Raw genomic sequence first — 24,089 nt, forward strand, 5'->3', positions numbered from 1 at the left:
CTATTAGTTATACAGTTTTATAATTTGTGCATCACAAAGCAATTATTTGTGCACTGGCTTGCATTCAAGAAATTTTGTGAAAAGTATAATTTTCAATTTGAGGTGTGCATACTCCTGTGCTTACACATGACATTAAAGGGGCCTTTTCACGTTTTGGTAAATTAACAAAATTGAAAAAAGTTGTTTCAGAGTCACAAGTTTTCGTATTTGTTAGGAAATTTGTTAAGAAACAGTAATACTGAACATTTAGCATGCTCTAAAATAGCCATTACATGCATCTTTTGACGATTTAAAAACCTGAAAATTATAAAGCGTTGCAATGTGAAACGATTGAATAATTTGGAGAGTTCTGTTGTTGTCGTTAAATTTTGTGAAACTACCAGGACTGCTTATATTAAGTATAAAATACATCTCTCAATGTATGAGGAAGGATGGCCGAGTGGTCCAAGTGGTAGGCTTTTTACTACAGGACTCCAGGAGTCAGTGGTTCGAGCCCTACTGAGGGTACTTTTTTTCATTTTTAAATTTTATTCTTGATTTTTTGCTCACCTGTCACGAAGTGACATGATGACTTTATGTGACCGTGTGATGTCCGGTGTCCGTTGTGCTTGTGTGTGTGCGTGCGTGTGTCCGTCAACAATTTGTTTGTGTAGACAGTAGAGGTCACAGTTTTCATCCAATCTTTATGAAATTTGGTCAGAATGTTTATCTTGATGAAATCTGGGTTGGGATTTTATTTGGGTCATCTGGGGTCAAAAACTAGGTCACTAGGTCAAATAATAGAAAAACCTTGTGTAGACAATAGAGGTCACAGTTTTTATCCAATCTTTATGAAATTTTGTCAGAATGTTTATCTTGAAGAATTCTGGGTTGGGATTGTATTTGGGTCATCTGGGGTCAAAAACTAGGTCACTAGGTCAAATAATAGAAAAACCTTGTGTTGACAATAGAGATCACAGTTTTCATCCAATCTTTATGAAATTTTGTCAGAATGTTTATCTTGATGAAATCTGGGTTGGGATTGTATTTGGGTCATCTGGGGTCAAAAACTAGGTCACTAGGTCAAATAATAGAAAAACCTTGTGTTGACAATAGAGGTTACAGTTTTCATCAGATCTTAATGAAATTTGGTCAGAATGTTTATCTTGATGAAATCTGGGTTGGGATTGTATTTGAGTCATTCTGGGGTCAAAAACTAGGTAACTAGGTCAAATAATAGAAAAACCTTGTGTAGACAATAGAGGTCACAGGTTTCATCAGATCTTTATGAAATTTGGTCAGAATGTTTATCTTGATGAAATCTGGGTTGGGATTGTATTTGGGTCATCTGGGGTCAAAATCTAGATCACTAGGTCAAATAATAGAAAAACCTTGTGTAGACAATAGAGGTCACAGTTTTCATCCAATCTTTATGAAATTTGGTCAGAATGTTTATCTTGATGAAATCTGGGTTGGGATTGTATTTAGGTCATCTGGGGTCAAAATCTAGGTCACTAGGTCAAATAATAGAAAAACCTTGTGTAGATGAAAGAGGTCACAGTTTTCATCATGTCTTAATGAAATTTTGTCAGAATGTATTAATTAATGAAATCTGGCTTGGGATTGTATATGAGTCTGATAGAATTTAAGTTGATGTAGCAATGTTAGTCAGGTGAGCGATTCAGGGCCATCATGGCCCTATTGTTACTGAAGCTTTTTAGATCAAATGATTGCATTCATCAATATAAAGCATTTAATGACAAACTTCAAAACATGCCAAAATCTGTGAAAAGGCCCCTTTAAATAATGATTTGTCAGAGTGGGGAGTTTATGAAATTCTTGAAGAATGCACCCTTAATGTTATGATTGTGTGGGCTGTTTCTCACGAACTTCTGTGTTAAATTCAGCAAAACTGTGGAGGAATCTTCATTTTCAGGAGGTTCTCATACAACCAGGACGTTCTGCTTCCATGATTTGTCTTGTAGTGATGGGACTTGCAAGGCCTTAAAATAATTTATATAACTTAAATACTTGTCAGAAATATTCTTCAGCAAATTCTGGACAGATTTCCATAAATTACCAAGAGGAAGAGTGCACACTTTGGGTTGTTCTATGTAAATGATATTTCACAGAGTAATGGCACAGTTTTGTATTAATTTTTAGTGTGTCATTCTTTACCAGCTTTTGAAGTCAATTTATCAGCAACTTATTGCAGGAATTAGTTGTTAATTCAACCTTTATAAAAAGCTGCATTACAAATCAAATATTCCAGACACAGAGATTTCTGTGTATTGGGAACAAGTACATTTTTTAATGGCTGTATTTCACATATAGTCTTTATTTGTGCAGCGGTATATGCTAAGATTAAAGTTTGCGCACATACTTTTGCAACATTTTCATGTCCCCCAGATTGTTTTTGCCCTGTCTGTTGGTTTGTTTGTGCAAACTTTAACATTTGCAATAACCTTTGCACTATTGAAGATAGCATATTTATATTTGGCATGTATGTGTATCTCATGGAGCTGCACATTTTAAGTGGTGGAAGTTCAAGGTCAAGGTCATCCTTCAAGGTCAAATTTAAGAGTCAAAATCACTCATTTAATGTACACTTGCAATATTGAAGATAGCAACTTGATGTTTGGCATGCATGTGTATCTCATGGAGCTGCACATTTTGAGTGGTGAAAGGTCAAGGTCATCCTTCAAGGTCAAAGGTCAAATATATGGGGACATAGTGTTTCACAAACACATCGCTTGTTCAATTATGAAACAAAACTAATATGAAGTCTCTTTTGGAAAGAAGCCAAGATTGTGATCTCCAATTTATTTATTCTCCAAAAACACACAAATTCAGCAAGTCATATAAGAATATCTTGAACAAGAAAGATATATTGCAGCGTCAAAATAATGTAGATTTCTTGGCACATACGGTAATAAAACTGAACAAAAGGTCACAATAGCAAAAGCTACAAGTATATAAAATAAACTCACAAAAATGAACACAAACAAAGCTATACATTAATTATGCATACAAGATTGCAAATGTCGTTCTTAGGTACTATTTGCATGTTTCCACGCAGTTTACCGGTAAGTGACATATCAGATCTGATTTTTTATATACAAACTTATTGCAATCAATACACACCAACTTCTCCACTTTAAATGTAGAACAAATATTTCAATAGTTCAAAATGCACTGTTTAAAGAAGATCAGACATCTAAAAACTCAAAACAATACAAGTGTAGGACTTGATTTTTTTTAAAGCATTTCTCTTATGGTCGATTACAATTTAATAAATACTTAAAGGAAAATGGCATCCTTTTGACTGCATTACAATAGACTTGAGGCAGACTGGCATTGTTTCATTTTCAAAAAATATGCCACATACAATTACATTGGCAATACGTATAAAATAGCATGCACATCTTTTTCAAACAATAAAATGTACAACATTTTGCGGACCCTATTATTGCACAAAAACAGGATACAAATGTCACTATCGACAAGTATTTACAATTATAGAACCTTTTCACACTCCCAATAGAGAATTCTGTAGAAATCGCCTCCCTTGATATTAAGAAAATCCAGAAAGAGGCTGACATATGTGGAAGCTGGGATTAACATTTAAGGCAGTAACATGTTCAATGGATAAAATGTTCAATAAAATAAAATAATTTTTAAATCGTTTTTTTGAAATTGTAAATATCAAAAATCAATATGTTATATATACTACAATATAACTATAAATAAAGAAATAAATAAATATTTATATAACAAACCATTGCACAACATCATAAGTTAGATAACAGAGAAAAAAACTCATGTTATTAGCTCGGCTGTTTTCAGAGAATACCCGAGGTATTGTCATAGCCAGCTTGTCATGTTGTGTCGTGTCTTGTCCATCGTCGTCCGCGTCGTGCTAAAACCTGAACATTTTGTCAAGGTTTTGAACATTGGCTCTTAAATCAAAGTGCTTCAACCTACAACTTTAAAACTTCATATGTAGCTGCACCTTGATGTGTTCTACATGCCACACCCATTTTTGGGTCACTAGGTCAAAGGTCAAGGTCACTGTGACCTCTTAAAAAAAACAAAACATTCTGACAAGCATTCATCTATTCAAAACTGCACCCGCAGCCGAGCAAGGCACCCGTTACCCGGTGTTCTTGTTTTAGAACAAAACTGTTTGCTTGTTACAGTAAATTGATCATTGTGTATTTCATTGATGTTTACATAATAAACAAACATATAAGAAGGGAGTTTGGATGAATTTTTTTAATAAGCATAACCTTTATAACATTGTCTCTCAAATAGTATGTGCTACGAAAACAAATTGTAGATGTGTTTTATCACAGATTATAAAGTCTACATACTAACTATCTCACTTTAACTAAACTCTTGTACTCAAATGCTATGTCAATTAAAGAAGATGAGTAAAAACATGTCATATAAAGGGCAAGATTAAAGAACACTCCAATATTGCATTAAAAATGCAGATAATCAAGCTTATTAACAAAAGAAAACATTAAAACCACAGCAAAGCGAAAAGCACAATTTTTTCCAATACAATCTCAATAATTAGTTTTACGGCTAATGCGCATACAAACTTTTGAATTCCTGTTACCAGTCCAAAATCTAACACACAATTTTGTATGTTACTGTTATTACAATTTAATGATTTTATTCTTGGTCTTCTTGATGAAAAGTAAAAGCCGCTTATTATAAAATAACATCAATTACATTTAATAAAATCGATTAGCCTCATTTCACTTGCTAGTGTTTTTCAGATCGGTTCCTCTTTTTCTTTTGCATTAACTCCCCTGATTCAAACACCTGAGCCAACTCTGGTAAGCTTTTGGCCACATAGGCATCATCAGGGTCACTCTGGAGCTGTATTCCATCAGCTGCAGGCTGTTCAATGCCCAGATCATGTGAACTGATAGACACAAACTTGTTAACTCTGTCATAATCGGCCCCTGAGCTGTTGAGAGACAACTCAATGCCTGAACACTGCACGCCAGCATTATCTATGACATGTTCAGCAAGCTTCGTCAAACCTGAAACCTTGGCGATCAAGCCTTTCACATGCCCCGGCCTCACTGAGTCCTCTCCTACAGAGGAGGATAAATCAAGGCTGGTTTCCTGCTCAGAGTCAGATGTGACCACACTGAAACTACTGGTGCCTTCCGACTCTGGAGTGGGCATGGTAGAGGCCACAACACAGGCCCCATGTTCATGGGTGACCAACTCGGCTGTTACATCTGGCAGCACATTGTTGTGTATACTAGACACTGCAATAAACTTTAAGCTCTGATTGTCCATATCAGGCACTATTTCCACCTCTTTTTCAACATTACATTTATTTGGCAGGTGCACAGTTGCTTCCAATACCATAACCTCTACACCATTACTCACCTGATCTAAATCAATAAAGTTACAATTTACGTCACAAGAAAGATTTGTCACTGAAGCATTTTTCTCATTACCAAGAACAGATTCCAATAAACCCCCTCTTGCTTTGGGACTGCAGATATTCTTGTGATCACTGTCAAGGGTAGGTGAAGTAGCTTTCCCTGCCTCCTTGATCTCTGCAGACAGCCTCTTCACGGCGCCCTCCTTGCGCGCCGATGGTGCACGCAGGAGTCCCTTGGTCTTGATGAGTTCCTCATCCAGGGGGTTGGTGCGCTGCGCTGACTTGATGTCTCGCTCCTCCTCTGCAGCCCGCAGTGCGTCACACCTGAAACATACAGGGGTAACTTGTTGCGGGTTGTGATTTATGACCAACTGCTGACCCAATTCAGTCTTTAAAATTATGAGAAATCTTAGAGGGGTTTCCAGAATTTTTTCAATTTCAATTGTTCTTGTTAGTTTTGTAGATTACCCAGAATTATAAGCTTCATAAATTTTAGTAATTTAACATTTTAAATATTGGGAATAAAACATGCTTTGAATTCTTAAGGGTAGGAATAAAAACTTAGAGATAGTCTAAAAGCACCACCTCAGAACAACATACACTTTAATATTGATTGACAACGAAAATGGTATCAACTATTTCATCATAACATGATCTTAAAATTACTTTTTGGCTATTGATTCTTTATTAAATTTAGCTCCTCTCATTACTGGAAAAAAGTATTGCATTATTATCCAGATAGTGTAATAATGGCTATTTTGATTGTTGTCAACAAAACAAGAGCTGTGTTTGTGAAACACAATGCCCCCTACTGCGCTTTGAAACCATATATTTGACCTTTGACCTTAAAGGATGACCTAGACCTTTCACCATTCAAAATGTGCAGCTCCATGAGATACACATGCATGCCAAATATCAAGTTGATATCTTCAATATTGCAAAAGTTATGACCAAGGTTAAGTTTGGACAGACACACACAATGACAGACAGACACATACAATGACAGACAGTCAGACAGGCCAAAAACAATATACCCCCTATCATTCGATCCGGGGGCATAAAAAAGCAACTTTCCCATCTGAATATTTATAACTATCTCAAAAGAAGAGTTATCATATTATCAATAAAACGTTAGAGGTCACACACCACTAGTTGATATGGTATCCGCCAAGCAATAAAAAGGCCACAGGTTTGATGTAAACTCTTGGAGCATTTTCAACATTTTTTCTTAAGACTCAAAGTATTGGAAACAGACATGAGAGCCTCTCATAGGTTAAAACTACTTATAAAATAGACTAGACCCAGCCACCCTACTGAAGGAGCAATAGACAGGAAACAATGTTGCAAACTTCTCTAAATTATTTCAAACCACTTACTTGAGCAGATAAATATATTTCTAATATTGACAGGTTAAAATGTTGCCTCTATTTTTCACTAGCTGATCCCACAAAACGTTTTCTGACCTTTAGTTTGCTTTAGGAGACCACGATATTTTCTAAGTCATAATAAGCATCAGACTGGTAGAAAGTAAAAGAGCACCAAGACCATGCCTACCATTAGTTAGACCTTAACTGGAGTACAGCCCTACAATATGGACTCTGTAGTGAATAATTCACATACAACAAATAGAACAGAATGGAGAATAGAATGCCATCATTTTCGTACCAAGCAAACCCTTCAAGCCTAGGAATCTCACTAGTGTTACACCCATGATACAACAATTCAATTGTCGCAGTGGGGGGGGGGGGGGAGGTGGGGGGCTATGGTGTTGGCTCAGGAGGTCCTGGGCCACTCTGGGAGAATTCTCAAGATTTCCCCTGGAGTTGCAGAAAACTGGTTCTTTTCAGGAAACAAACTTAACCCTTTACCACTTAGATATGTATTTTGACGCATATGTAGTCCCTAACAAAGTTAAATTTAACTAAAGACTTTTCTTACTGTATTCACGTTTTAAAGGCGTCATTTCCAAACCTTAGATACTGATGATCAGCAAACAGCATAAAACCTGAACAGACTGAGAGTTCTGGTTTGATGCTGTTTTCAGGTAGCTATTTTCACTTTGCTTCTGAGTGGCAAAGGGTTAAGAGTATTACACTAGACAACTAGACAACAAATTTCCCAGCATGGGCTACTCTAGGAGAATTCTCAAGATTTCGCCTGGTTAAGGATATTTAATAGTGTACAGTGTTGAAATATGTCGGACTTTAAATTGTAAACTACTCTTTGGGGGCTGTAAACCCCAGCACATGTACAGCCATCATTCACATTGTTACCATGCAGTTTTTAGAGAGTGCATCCTTGAAGTGTGTCAGGTACACACGTGCCCCTATACCCACCTCTGTTGTGAGTCTGGCTGCATGGTGCTGATAGTGTTCAGAAGAGCCTGGTGCTGGCTGTCCTGATCTGCAGAACTCTGAGCTTTACCCAGCCTGAACATAGTTATAAAAATGTACAATGTTAATAAATACAAGACTGTCTAGCCTGAAGATAATATCAGGACCACTTTTCACAGCCACAAATGATGTCAAGAACTCTTTACCCAGCCTGAAAATGATGCCAAGAACACTTTATCCAGCCTGAAAATGATGTCAAAAACATTCAACCCAGGCTGAAAAGAATATCAAGAACACATTACACTGCCTTAAAATGATGCCAGGAACACTTTACCCAGCCTGATAATGATGTCAAAAACACTTTGCCCACACTTAATATGATGTCAAGAACACTTAACCAGCCTAAACATAATGTCAAGAACACTTTACCCAACCAAAAATGTCAAGAAAACATTACCCAGCCTGCAAAATATGTCATGAACACTTTATCCAGCATAAAAATGATGTCAAGAAAACTTTACTCAGTCTGTAAATGATGTCAAGAACCATTTTCCCAGCCTGAAAATGATGTCAATAACACTTTACCCAGCCTGTAAATAATGTCAAGCACATCTTACCCAGCCTGTAAATGATGTCAAGACACCTTGCCCTGCCTTAAAAAGATGTCAATAACACTAAACCCAGCCTGAAAATGATGTCACAAACCCTTTGCCAAGCCTGGAAATGATATGGAAAACACTACCCAGCCTAAAATGATGTCAAGAACACTTTACCCAGCCTGAAAATGATGTCAAGACCACTTAAACCAGCCTGAAAATGATGTCACGACCACTTTACCCAGCTTAAAAATGATGTCAAGAACACTTTACCTAGCCTGAAAATGATGTCAAGACCACTTGACCCAGCCTGAAAATAATTTCAAGACCTCTTTACCTAGCCTGAAAAGGATGTGAAGAACACTATGCCCACACTAAATATGATGTCAAGAACACTTTACCTAGCCTAAAAATGATGTCAAGAACACTTAACCATGCCTGAAAATGATGTTCGAAAACACTTTTCACAGTCTGAAAATGATGTCGAAAACAATTAATACAGCTGGGAAATGATATCAAGAACACTTACCGGTAGCTTATTCTAAAAATGATATCAAGTCCAAGAACATTTTACACAGCCATGTCAAGACCAATTTATCCAACTTAAAAAGATGTCAAGAACACTTCATAAAGTCTGGCAAAACTTGCAACACTCTCTCAAAAGACAACATTTATTACATTAATGTTTCCATATCAATTTACTATTTACCGAATGTCAAACAGCTTTTACCCTTCCAAATTGGATGAAAACCTTTTATTTAAAAAACAGAATGGCTAGAAGACCATAAGTAAATAATTCAAGGGTCATAACCAATTCATGGATGGAGGTAATTTTATAAACAATGGCAAAATATTATTGTAACATTTATTGTCATGACATTTGGTTAAGACTGGTTGAAAATTGATGGAAAGCTGAAATGGCTAAAAAGCATATTTTAGTTAAATGAAAGGATGAAACTTAAAAATCACCTCCATGAAGTTTTAAGATGATTGGAAAGCACTGTCCTTTTAAGAAAAGGTAAACAAAAGTTGTACTGACTGACCAACTGTGGAGAAGGGGGTAGGGTCCATGGCATAGGCCTTGAATCATTCTTAGATGTTTGGTGATATCCTTACTTTGGTGCGAGCCTCTGCGTGACGTTGGCTATGGAAGACATGAAGGAGGTCAGCTTCTGGAGAATGGTGCTCACAGAACACAGCTCTGACTTGAGGCGGCACACGTCTTGGATCTGGGCTGCAAATGGTCACAACAACAGATGTAGGCATAGATAAGTCTTAGAAGACTTGGGGCTTTCCTAAGAGTATCATGTGTATTGTTCCTTCTTAGACTAAGAAGGTCCCAGACATTTGCAGTGCTCCAGCTATGCCTAACAAACCTTCAATAAATTAATCAATTGTTCACAATTAAACATGTGTTATTAATTAAGGAAACAATGCTTTCAAAGAACATGTACTATGAAATGTAAACATATATAACACTTGCTACATGTATATTGAAAATGTGCCTCAGAGATAATATTATCATGCCTGCAAAAGAGCCCTTATGATAAGTTAGCGCCCTGCCCTTTTCATATCTGAGCTCGATCACTGCATAGGATACTCCTAGAAAAGCTCTAAGTCAGAAGGGTAAAGGGTGTCTCTTAAAACGGGCAGGTTGAAAAGCCCGTATTGTCTAGACACAATACGTAATAATTTGCTGATCCAAAGAATTCTTTGCTGCACAGTTGTAATGAAGGTCTCACACAAACCTTTTCATTTGCAATAAAATACTTGCACAAATTTAATTTCAAAACATATGCACACTTTTGAGCTGATCAGTCCAACAGGCATCAGAAAGTGAGAGGTGGTGGGGTGGGGTCAAATTGAGGCACACTCTTATATTATTTTCTTCAAATTAGTGTACTTCAGTTTACAAGGGCCTTCATACATGTTATACATTACAAAATGCTAAACAGATCACACGTACATGCCACATAATAATTTTTGTCTAAACCTATTGAACCTATTAACTTCAGATTTATAACACCACAAGCCTAATGCTTATTGAGACATGGTGAAATCTGTTCCCTTGATAGAACCAGATCTTGGGGTTGTTTGGGGAGATCTTGAGAATGTTTCCATTGAGAGGATTAAATCAGGGACATTTTGGAAATCAAATAAGAGACCATGAGTAAAGTATACTAGTTCCAGATACTGCACATCGTGTTTGCTTGTGGCAAAAATAACAAATAATGTTATATGCTGTACATCCATTTGTAACATATATTTGATATACACTTATACATACCTTGATACACCTCCTGTTCAGCAGCTATCATCTCCAGGGATTCCTCCCAATGCTGAAATATCATATCACACATGGATTGTTCACATATTTACAATAATGTGTAAATCTATGTGAGTTAAATTTTAAAATATCAATCTTTCAACTTTGAAATATTGTCTTCAGTTTTTGTTTCAAAGATATGTTCATTAAATACAATTAATAAGTCTTTAAATGATAGTCATTTGGACAATAGAAATATAATAAGCTGTCAATATGATAATTCCATAATAATTTCTCCCAGATACTAACAAGATGCAATGGTAATAGTTAAGTATCTGCCCATGTTCACCTGTTTACACAATACAATTAACTACCCTTTATAACAAAAAACAACAACAGTTAAACAATTGCAATCTAATCACTGTCAAGGTATTAAATAATATCATTATAACTTTTGATCATAATTACCGGGAAAACAACAACAACAAAAATCTTAATAGTGTTAAGTGCGCTGACATCTACACACCTGTTGTACACAGACTCACACATACACACCTGTTTTGGGCTGGAATACACACCTGTTCTAGACTGGGCTGTTACACACCTGGACCCAGTTGTTCGAAACCTGGGTAAATTTTAACCCTGGGATAAATGTCGGATGAATTTAACCAAGGGTTAATTTTTTGGTTAAGTGTTGTTGCATCATGTTGGTTAAATTTATCCAGCGTTTTGTCTGGATAAATTTAACCCTGGTCTAAAGGTTGGTTAAAATTTATCCATGTAAACAAAAAAAATAGCCAAATTTTATTGTATCATAATCCTAGTAAGAATCACCAAAATTCTTTGAATGTTGTGTTATATGACGATGAAATGCGGAATCGATATCGGTCAAATGAAAATGTTTAAAGAATGTGTATTTTAAATGGCGGAAATATCGAAACTTCAACAATGCATTCCATGCTTATATATCATGCTTGCTATAACGTTTACAAATGGCAGGTTCAAAATAATTCGCTTTCTTAAAACTCATGATCGCATTAAAGGTTAATTATACACGTTTTCATTCGCAATTTATTTACAGAATCACGTAAAATGCCAAATACAATACATAAAATACATACTTGTTTCAATGATCTATAAACATTTAATGGATTGAATATAACTGATTTAAAATTTACGATTTATAATGTTTTTAAATCTTTTCCCCAGAATATGCTGTCCTATTTATAGCTTGACGACATGTCTGCCATATTGCTTTTATAATGGATTATGGGATATGTGTAAAAAGTTAACCAGTGGATAAATTTACCCAACATGGATAGTTATCCAGCCTGGGTAAATACTTTCAGCAACGCATTTACCCAGCCTGGTTAGTTACTCAGCTTGGATAACTTTAACCCGCGGTTAGCGCTAACCAAGGGGTTAAAATAACCTAGTGTACGAACAACTAGGTCCTGTTCTAGACTGGGCTGTTAAATACACACCTGTTCTAGACTAGGCTGTTACATACACACCTGTTTTAGACCAGGCTGTTTTATACACACCTGTTCTAGACTAGGCTGTTAACTACACACCTGTTCTAGACTAAGCTGTTAAATATACACCTGTTCAAGACTAGGCTGTTCAATACACACCTGTTCTGGACTGGTCTGTTACACACCTGATCTAGACTAGGCTGTTAAATACACACCTGTTCTAGACTGGGCTGTTACATACACACCTGTTCTAGACTGGGCTGTTACTAGAGCTGCAACAATTCGATCCGATGCATCAAAAATCGATTCGAAATGCGTCGATTCGATAACGATACCAAACCTACCAAATTCGATTCAATTCTTTAACATAGAGACATATATAGACATAGATACGTAAAGCGCGCTGTATTCTGACTATATGATACTGGAAGGTGTAGGTTTTATCTTTACCTGTAATTACAACGCGCGCGATTGGTTACTTATTACTTTAGTCATCCAATCAATAAGCGCGTTACGGTCTACTTTTGGCAAAAGCGTCAAAATGGCAGAACAAGTTGTGGCCGACAAATTGAAATTATCAGATGCGTCTAAGAAGCTAAAATCAAAAGTGTGGCAGTATTTTGGGTTTCGGGATGGTAGCCCTCCCGATAAAGCAAAGTATAAACTGTGCTTCACGGATGTGGCGTACCCTAAGTCCAGCTCAACCACTAATCTAATGCAACATGTCAAACGCAAACATAACGTTGATTTAGCAAGACTAAGAGGTAGCACAAGTGCAACTACTTAAGTCGCCAGCCAGAAAAGTAGTTCTGCTTCTGTTGGGAATTTGTTAAGTTTATTAGAGAATGTGATTTGTCCTACAGGATGATTATTTATCTTATTTTATATATTATTGTGTAGTCAACAAAATCTTCTAGTCAGAAGTTTTTTTATATTAAAACTGAGTCCTAATTTGCTTTTCTTTTTTATGTGTTTTATTGAAATATTGACATAGTTTGTAAGACAATTGGCAGTTTCTTGCAAAATATTTCTTACAAATGCTAATTTAACACACTTTCAACAGTTTTTAAAACACTGTTGAACCAACCAAACTATAACAAACAAACACACAAAAGCCCAAGATATCTAGGTATACAACACATTTGAACAGAAATGTTTATTTTGAGACAGAAGAGTCAATATATTACAAAACTAGGTTTGAAGATGAATCGAATCGAAAAAATCGGTATCAGAGTGTCTGAAATCGAAATCGAATTGAATCCAGCTGTGGGTGAATTGTTGCAGCTCTAGCTGTTACACACCTGTTCTAGACAAGGCTGTTAAATACACAGCTGTTCTAGACTGGGCTGTTACGCACCTGTTCTAGACTAGGCTGTTAAATACACACCTGTTCTAGACTAGGCTGTTACACACCTGTTCTAGACTGGGCTGTTACACACCTGTTCTAGACTAGGCTGTTACATACACACCTGTTAAAGACTAGGCTGTTAAATACACACCTGTTCTAGACTGGGCTGTTACTAACATACACACCTGTTCTAGACTAGCCTGTTACATACACACCTGTTATAGAATAGGCTGTTACATACATCCTGTTCTAGACTGGGCTGTAACACACCTGTTCTAGAATAGGCTGTTAAATACACACCTGTTCTAGACTGGGCTGTTACACACCTGTTGTAGACTAGGCTGTTAAATACACACCTGTTCTAGACTGGGCTGTTACATACACACCTGTTCTAGACTAGGCTGTTATACACCTGTTCTAGACTAGGCTGTTACATACACACCTGTTATAGACTTGGCTGATACAAACACACTGATCTAGACTGGGCTGTTACATACACACCTGTTCTAGACTAGGCTGTTACATACACACCTGTTATAGACTAGGCTGTTACATACACACCTGTTCTAGACTAGGCTGTTACATACACACCGGTTATAGAGTAGGCTGTTACATACACACCTATTCTAGATTGGGCTGTTTAGCCTTCACCAATGCTTTCACCTACACACCTTTTCTAGACTGGGCTGTAACATAACACCTGTTCTAGACTGGGCCGTTACATACACACCTGTTCTAGACTGGGCTGTTACATACACACCTGTTCAAGACTGGGCTGTTACTAACACACCTGGTCTAGACTAGGCTGTTACATACACACCTGTTCTAGACTGGGATGTTAAGCCTCCACCAATGCTTTCATCTACACACCTGTTCTAGACTAGGCTGTTACATAAACACATGTTATAGACTAGGCTGTTACATACACACCTGTTCTAGACTAGGCAATTAAATACACACCTGTTCTAGACTGGTCTGTTTATTCACCCATGCTTACATATTCCCACCTGTTCTGGACTAGACTGTTACCTACACCAATGTTCTAGACTAAACTGTAACCTACACACCTGTTCTAGACAGGGCTGTTTGTTCACCCATGCTCACATATACACACCTGTTCTAGACTGGGCTGTTTTTTCACCCATGCTTTCACCTACACACCTGTTCTAGACTGGGCTGTTTAGCCTCTATCTTTGATCTCTCCTACATATCTGTTCTAGACTTGGATGTTTAGCCTCCATCTTTGATCTCACCTACACACCTGTTCTAAACTGGGCTGTTGAGCATCCATCTTTGATCTCACCTTCACACCTGGTCTAGACTGGACTGTTGAGCCTCCATTTTTGATCTCACCTTCACACCTGGTCTAGACTGGGCTGTTTAGCCTTTATATTTGATCTCACCTACACACATGTTCTAGACTAGGCTGTTTTGCCCCCATCTTTTATCTCACCTACACACCTGTTCTAGACTGGGCTGTTTGTCCACCCATTCTTTCACCAACACACCTGTTCTAGACTGGGCTGTTTAGCCTCCATCTTTGACCTCATCTACACACCTGTTCTAGACTGGGCTGTTGAACTTCAATCTTTGATCTCACCAACACACCTGTTCTAGACTAGGATGTTTCACCTCCATCTTTGATCTCATCTACACATCTGTTCTAGAGTTGGCTGTTTAACCTCCATCTTTGATCTCACCTACACACCTGTTCTAGACTAGGCTGTTTAACCTCCATCTTTGATCTCACCTACACACCTGTTCTAGACTGGGTTGTTTTGCCTACATCTTTGATCTCACCTTCACACCTGTTCTAGACTAGGCTGTTTAAGCTCCATCTTTGATCTCACCTACACACATGTTCTAGACTGGGCTGTTTTGCCTCCATATTTGATCTCACCTACACATCTGTTCTAGACTGGGCTGTTTAACCTCCATCTTTGATCTCACCTACACACCTGTTCTAGACTGGGCTGTTTTGCCTCCATATTTGATCTCACCTACACACCTGTTCTAGACTGGGCTGTTTAGCCTCCATCAATGCTCTCACCTACACACCTGTTCTAGACTGGGCTGTTTGCCTCCACCAATGCTCTCACCTACACACCTGTTCTAGACTGGACTGTTTAGCCTCCACCAATGCTCTCACCTACACACCTGTTCTAGACTGGGCTGTTTAGCCTCCACCAATGCTCTCACCTACACACCTGTTCTAGACTGGGCTGTTTTGCCTCAACCAATGCTCTCACCTACACACCTGTTCTAGACTGGGCTGTTTAACCTCCATCTTTGATCTCACCTACACACCTGTTCTAGACTGGGTTGTTTTGCCTCCATCTTTGATCTCACCTACACACCTGTTCTAGACTAGGCTGTTTAAGCTCCATCTTTGATCTCATGTACACCTCGTTCTAGACTGGGCTGTTTTGCCTCCATCTTTGATCTCACCTACACATCTGTTCTAGACTAGGCTGTTTAACCTCCATCTTTGATCTCACCTACACACCTGTTCTAGACTGGGTTGTTTTGCCTCCATCTTTGATCTCACCTACACACCTGTTCTAGACTAGGCTGTTTAACCTCCATCTTTGATCTCACCAAAACATCTGTTCTAGACTGGGCTGTTTTGCCTCCATCTTTGATCTCACCTACACATCTGTTCTAGACTGGGCTGTTTAACCTCCATCTTTGATCTCACCTACACACCTGTTCTAGACTGGGCTGTTTTGCCTCCATCTTTGATCTCACCTACACACCTGTTCTAGACTGGGCTGTTTAGCCTCCATCAATGCTCTCACCTACACACCTGTTCTAGACTGGGCTGTTTTGCCTCCACCAATGCTCTCACCTACACACCTGTTCTAGACTGGGCTGTTTAGCCTCCACCAATGCTCTCACCTACACACCTGTTCTAGACTGGGCTGTTTTGCCTCAACCAATGCTCTCACCTACACACCTGTTCTAGACTTGGCTGTTTTGCCTCAACCAATGCTCTCACCTTCACACCTGTTCTAGACTGGGCAGTTTTGCCTCAACCAATGCTCTCACCTACACACCTGTTCTAGACTGGGCTGTTTTGCCTCAACAAATGCTCTCACCTACACACCTGTTCTAGACTAGACTGTCACCTACACACCTGTTCTAGACTAGACTGTCACCTACACACCTGTTCTAGACTAGACTGTCACCTACACACCTGTTCTAGACTAGGCTGTTTTGCCTCCACCTCAGCCAGGTGTCTGTTCAGACTCTCCTCAGTGTCTGCTATCTGTGCCTTGAGGTCGCTCACTGTGAGTTCCCGAGCCAGGCTCCTACGTAGTGTGATATCCCGCTGCAGCTCTTGCACACACTGCTTCATACGATTGACAGTTATCATCATTTCCTGAAATGAAACCATGCCTTCTTTGCTTTGACATTTTATCATCCAAATTATTTCTTTCCAGCAATATTTATCAATGGGAGAACAATTGCAAATAGAGTATGACAATCATAAACGCTATATGGATAACCGTATAGGTTTTAAAAAATGTTGTTTTTCTATATTCAAATACATATTTACAGTAGAAATAAAACAGACAATTCTCCGATATCTGTCAAAAGATACATATCTCAAGTATTTTAATAATTGTTTATGGGATCTGCATTGTAGTCAGCAGAATTAATTAATAAATATGGTTGTCTTTTTCCTAGAAGTTTTACATATGTGTAGAGGTTTTCTAACCATTAGAGTATTTTCACACTTGATATGATCTTTGCAACTATGCTTCTTTTGTAACATATTGAAAATATGTATCTGATCATGTTTGTTGAGCTTTAGTGCTTGTGGTAATTTCAACATCTGTTTGATATGCTAAACATGCATGAGTTACCCTATGAGAGTCATCAAAATTCTTGCAATGGTCGGCAAAGAAGCCCTTGTTGTTGAGGAGTTTCAGTTTGAGAGACTTCCTATGCTGTGCCTGGCGGGCACTGTCCTCCTTGGTGAGTGTGCCAGGCTGGCCCCTAGTAGGCTGGCCCCTAGACATCAGGCTGGAGGTCACGGTCATGGAGGTGTCTGTCTCTAGTCTGAACAGGGGGCAGAATGGGGAGAAATTTTTGTGTAAGTCAATGTGGAATGTAGAATGACATATCATTTAATTGATGGGACTATGGGTATATTTATAAGTAAACTAGTTTTTCTATTTAAATGAACTTTCTTAATATTTATGAAACAACTCTTATTAGTAAACCCATTATTATTACAGTGGTCAATATAACATTGGTAATTATCATCATCAGAAGCAGCAACACAACAACTATCATCATTATTATAATCATTAGCACACAAATTATGATGGTAATCATTATTACAATCAGCACCGTCAACCACAATTTTCACACACTGACACCTTGTATATCATAAATGTCATTTCCAACATACCGGTAATCAATTTGATGAACAATAAAAAAAAACAAGTTCACACTTTATCATGCCTTGTACATTGTAAACAGCATCATCACATAAACATCGTTATCAACAGTCCATAAACCTCAGTTTTCCCCCTAGCATAAATTGTTTATCATTATCATCATTGTCAGCATCATTAATCTCATAAACAGTCCATTTGTCAAATTGACACACATTGATTTCTATCTACATCATTGTCAGCATCATTTTAATCAACAATCGAACAACCCTATTGTTGTCAACATAATTGTCCACAACATTACTGTAATCATTAGTACAACACAAACATCTCCAGTTGTCAGCCTACCTGGTGACCGAGGAGACGCTGGTTGCTATGGAGACAGGTGGGGAGCTAGTCTTGTGAGGGTAGAGAAGGGCCTCGAGACAGCGTGCCAGCTTGGTCTTGTAGTCGGTGGTGATGTCGCTGGTCTGGGAGGGGTGGAGAGGCTGCTGTACCTGGATGATGGCGGTCAGGCGACGCATCATCTCCTGGGGTGGGGGGAGGGACATGGATCAATTCAGTCCATTGTAGAATTTTGTTTACTGCATTTCATTTTAATGTTTTTCAAACACTCAAAGAAAAACACTCTTAATATGACCAATTTTAACTATCTACGTTTGGTGACTTATATTTGGAGTCTATTAACTTTTATGTAAGATTATGCGTGAAAACCCCCTTAAATATGACAAATTTCAAATTAAGTTTGAATGATATCCCTCAAGCCATTCCTCAGAATCAAGATTACTTAAACCTGCCTATTATGTATATATCAAGTATAAACAAGCCCTTTATTGTTTAGAAACTTCATACTAGAATTACCCTACTTGCAATATGGAGACTTTAAACTTTTAACTTTGAAAGAAATGTCTAAAGCCTTTCCATAGAAACAAGCTGGACAAAAACATTTACCTGCCTATATAGTGTTAACGCAAATGTCCAAGTTTAAAATCAGGGAATAGCTTAGCATGCGACTTGGGCTAAAATATCATCCCCAGTAAGCTATCTTCACTTCGTTCAAAGAGCTTGGACAAATTCATTTTGCCCTAATTTTCAAGACAATCCATTAACAATCAATACCTGTAAAGCAATCACCCATTTCAAGTCCAGCAAACATAATTTATTTTTTGACATTGTTTAAAATCCTATTAATCCAACGCAGCTAAATACCTGATATTAAGTTTGTTCATTGATAATCTATCGACAAAATATGCATTCTTCTAAGTGGTATTGATTGATAACTTTCCAAATGGCCATTTGATGATCTTGTTACAGCATACAAGGTCAAACTCCCTAAAAATGTCCTCTACTTTACAATAATATTAAAGACCTTTTATGTCCAACTAAACACCATTGTCAAAGGTAGATAACAGCTCTAAGAATGTTTATGCAGATGAATATCGATGATGTTAAAGGCTGTTATTCTGTATCACTGGTGTAATTTTTAAAGACTGTTTTGAACATGTTTTATTGTTTTATCTGAATTGGAAATATTATTGCAAGGTTAATAAAAAGTTTTGTTACGAAAAAACTTGATATTAAATATTTATTTTATAAAACGAATCTCCCAAACAATTTTGTGTGTGTTGTGGGTGGGGTGTGGATGAAAATGTACACTAGTTTTGCAATTTCATGCACTATTGAATGCTTAAACTAGCCTTCAAGTGATATGAGTTTTTTGTCTTCTTTTTTTCGTTTTACTTGATGGTCAATTTAATGAACAATTATAGTAATTGAATGTAAAGAACTAATATTTTTGCAACTAATGACAAGATATATATTATCTGAACCAAAAAGGCGTCTTCTCCTTTATTCCCATGACTTCTCCTTAATCAAAGTCAAGGGAAAAGTCATATCTACCTAAAATTTGACCATAGGTTGACCTACGAAAATGGCCTCTCATATTGACAAAGCCGAAAAAAAATCCCCAACTTGGCCTATGGGATCATTTCAATACAGAGAAAACATATTTTAAGATTGAACAAGATCCCTAAAGCCATTCTTAAGAAACTAGCTTACCAAAAAACTAGAACCTGCCCATATAGTGCATTTGTACATTTCTAAGTGTAAAATGATCCATAATTTTGACAACATTTAAACTAGAGAAACCAACGTTTGGCTTATGAGATTTCTTTATATGTGGACTACATGATTTATGTTTAAAAGAAATCTTTCAAGCCATTCCTAAGAAAACTTCCTTACAGAAAAACTTTAACCAAGCTCAGACATCCTGGCGATTAAAATAGTAAAAAAGACAAGCTAAAAACTGTTTATTACACAGAAAACAATTCATCTAGCATATACTCTGCAATCTAAATTGTAACATGCTATACAGTGTTTCTAATACTGTAACTTGATAAATAATGCACTTAATATAAATATTCACTTTTTAACCCTCCCATATCTTTGCTAGTATCACATATTGACACTCACATAGGTGAAGCCCAGGAACTCGTATTTGCTGGTAGAGCTACAGAAGGCAGCGCATGTGACCAGGTGGACGTGCAGGGTGGGCAGGAACGTGCGCAGGCTGACCAGCTGGGTCTTGAACAGCTCCTCCTTCTCAGCAAACTGCCTACAATTGAGAGGAGTAGAATTATAACATGCACTTAATCATTGTATAAGCTGATAATCCATTTATGTGACCTATCATTCATACTAAATTTGAACATTTTTGTTTTAGCTTGTTAGAATCAAAAGCTTTAGGAGTATCAAAACACTCTCCAGCCAGTTTCCTGCAATTAATTACTACTTGGTGTCTCCACTATATGGAGACCCCACAGAAGCTATAAAGAATGGTCTGATAGTGAAGTTTGACCCCATGACCTCCTGAGAGCTATACTACCAGTCAGTTGACTTATTATTTGTTATTACAATATTTAATTTTGATTTATCAGCTGCAAATCATTGTGCAGGTCATGTGTATGCAAGTACCTGTCAATTTCCTGCAGTAGATCATGTTTTGTTTGTGCTATTTTCTCCTGTATAGCATCATACAGCTCAGAGATGTCCTGTTTTTCATTATCTGCGTTTGTCTGAATCTCCTCCAGCAAGGCTCGTAGCAGCAGGACACCATCCCTCACTGAACACTGGAGGTCCCGTATGGACTGAGATAGATAGATATTGGAGGTATAGAATTGATTATATGGACAGACACCTAGCTAAGCATAACAACATAACATTAAATAGCAAATAATACTGTATTCACCTTTCTTGCACTTTAATATTAATCTTAATTTTAAGAACCAACACGTGTAATTTGTAACAATATTGAAGAAGAACACCCCCACCCCCGCCCAATAATAATATACAACATGATGCAAATAGAATGTCTAAACTCAAAACTTGTAAAAATCGCACATGCAAAACACATGCATATCATAAAACATGCAGCACATTTGAATGTTGCATGTTGAAAAGTGTAGGAGAACAGCTCCTGGCAAGATTGTGTCTACAGACAAACATACAGACTTCAAGGTGATTTCAGTATACCCCCCCTTTACCCTGTTACAGGTGATATAATTATGTTTTCCTGTTACGTGAGGTATTATGACGTCTTTCTCATGTAACTCATTGTAATAACCCATATATCTTAAGATATACACTTTAATTTAAGAATTACCTGCATGGTATCATCAATTTTCTGGCATCCTTGCTTGTATGCAGTCTCCAAATCTACACAGTGGGAGCGACTCTCACTACAAATCATTCAGATATCTTATGTATAGAAATATAGAAGAGAGACAGAGTGTTGGTAGCATGTTCATGATCTGACATGATAAATTAATTATGGTCAAAGCCATGCCATATGTTATAAATGTGTACAAAAGCAAGAGCCGCTGTTTTAATGACAACTTACACTTTCATGTCCCTGAAGCAGTTTATACACAACATAACCTTCTTCTCTGTTGAAAACAGAATGTATGGTTCACCGTGAATCTCTGAAATATTACAAATAACACACCAGTAATACAAATAACACATCAAATTACATTATCATGTAACAAAAAAAACACTTAATAATTCAAATGTATTTTGTATTTCACAATCAAGGACGGTTAAATTAACTGACAAATAACTAACAAAAATAACTCAAGCAACCACAAAAAGGTTCACTACTGTAACTGAGTGTTCTTGCAAGTCTACCATTTATTTGTAAGCTACAATTTATCATTTGTAACAAATGCAAGCTTTTGCAAACATCAGTGGTATATAGTAGAAATAAAACAACCATTTCCCAAATCAAAATTTATAATCAATGCACATGTACTCACTGCAGTCCTTCTGGCTGTCTCGTGTATGTTTGGTGTGGAGCACCACATGGTGACTGGAGAACATCTTGGCTCTGTGGGTCTCCTCTCTACACTGCACACACAGCGGCTGGGTGCAGGTTTTACAGTAGAACATTTCACCAGTGGCCTGCCAAAATAAAATTACCACTATGATAGTATAAATTCACACCATCTTAACATTAAATTAGCAGTTAAACTGATGGATGCCTCCCAATAATGCTTTTAATTGTATGATTAAGTATCAATAAACGGTACTTTCCCCACTGAGCAAAAGTGCTCAAATGTCTGATTAGCGCCCCAAAAAATTTCCTAAAATAAAGTAAAGTTGCGGTCCTTTGGTTAAACAATAAAACTATCAGCGAGTGAACAAATCCAGTTCATAAGTTGTGTGTAACCTTGTTCTCAATTAATTCAGGTTTTACAACATAAAGTATTCATTAAAAACATCCATTTCTGTTTCCGGTGTATTTTAAAATCTATTTTATATCATGTTATTCAACCTGATTTTTGTTTTTACTGAAATTAGTTATAATAGAGAAAACTCCACGAAATAAATAAACATGGTCATAGGTCACACAGATGCGTTCCATTCACAAAGTTTGGCTTCACCTACAATCTATTTACAACAAACAGAAATCGTCATTCTAACAACAGCTTTAAAGCTGCTGTGCAAAGAGCATTGTAAACACATCAGTGAACAACAAAAATCTAAGATCAGATTGACAAACCAGCAACTATATGCAGTAACATAAACAAACATTTCCAATATTTACTATCCCCTGACCAACCTTATCACAGTTTGCGCACTGTACAGAGTCCCCTGCTGATGATTCTACCAGGAACTTCAGAATAGGGTCTGGAGGGGGAAGCCCACTTCCATCCTTGATCAACGTCTCAAAACTGCAAGGTCATGTAAACTCCATAAGCTAAGAACGTTGATTAGCTACAACATTCACATTATGCAGCATAAAGTGATATCAGCTGCAACTTTTCAGCTGAATATAAGTTGTCTATACACTGAAATGCATGTGGTAGGCAATGCATTATGAGTGAATAGTCTTGCAAACTCAGATATTCATTGATATAAATTAGCACAGTTATGAAGGCCCTGCACAAGTTAATGGTTGATTTAATTTTTTTCCAATTATCAGATTTGTTTAGGTATACGTGTGACATGTTCTATATACCAATCAAATATATACTTATATAAATTCAATATACAAGATTTTTTGCTTTTCCTTGCTGGTCCTGATCTCACATTTTTATTCATGCAATTATGTCAACCTACCAACAGACAGGACAAAGCAGCTTTCCATCGTCTACTCTTGGTTTCACGCAACAGGCACAGAAACTGTGATAGCACTGTAGAATGCATGGGTCTTTGTAATGCTCCATGCATATTGTGCACTGTAGGGGATTCCATTTTGTTGAATCAAACTCATCCACTGGATCAGTGGGTGCGTGTACATACCCAGACATTGCCTCTGATAAAAAAAGCAAACACAGATTTGTATATAATTTTGCAGAACCCAGTTAAAACTACAGTTAGTGAACCAGTTCCTAACCAGGACCAGTTCAGGTACACATTTAGATACTTTAGGACTCCTCTTCAACGTTAAACATAGAAAGTAAAATGCTTCAGTCATTATGTTTGAAACTTTTTCTGATAAAATCTGTCTATTTCCAAAATTTTGTAAACAATCGTGACTGCTAGACGCTTAAAGCTTCAATCAAGCATTCCCATATTTAAATGAACTGCCGGGTTCAGAAACTAATCTTCCTGTATTACAAATGGAAAATCTATAATCTAAATCAGGAAATAAACATTTTTTTGGTATTGATGTATGTATTTTTGTGTATTTGTTCAGCGTTCTTTTCCATTCACCACAATATTGACAAACAATCAACAAATTCATGTACATGCTTCCATGTTAAAGGGGTT

General features: G+C 37.2%; 1 protein-coding gene across 1 annotated transcript; it reads right to left on the reverse strand.

The window, feature by feature from the left end:
• Positions 1 to 2,795: 2,795 nt before the first annotated feature.
• Positions 2,796 to 23,829, reverse strand: LOC127831881 (RING finger protein 207-like). The gene is made up of 14 exons (XM_052356957.1): positions 23,436 to 23,829; positions 22,936 to 23,047; positions 22,130 to 22,274; positions 21,715 to 21,796; positions 21,478 to 21,553; positions 20,790 to 20,962; positions 20,289 to 20,430; positions 18,165 to 18,346; positions 17,280 to 17,475; positions 16,607 to 16,792; positions 10,609 to 10,660; positions 9,438 to 9,555; positions 7,729 to 7,821; positions 2,796 to 5,716 (listed from the first exon to the last, which is right to left on the reverse strand). The coding sequence occupies exons 1-14, from the start codon at positions 23,624 to 23,626 to the stop codon at positions 4,753 to 4,755; spliced, it is 2,712 nt and encodes a 903-aa protein (XP_052212917.1). The 5' UTR covers positions 23,627 to 23,829; the 3' UTR covers positions 2,796 to 4,752.
• Between the last annotated feature and the right edge of the window lie 260 nt (positions 23,830 to 24,089).

The sequence above is a fragment of the Dreissena polymorpha genome, chromosome 5 (assembly GCF_020536995.1).
Source record: "Dreissena polymorpha isolate Duluth1 chromosome 5, UMN_Dpol_1.0, whole genome shotgun sequence".
NCBI classification, from domain to species: Eukaryota; Metazoa; Mollusca; class Bivalvia; order Myida; family Dreissenidae; genus Dreissena; species Dreissena polymorpha.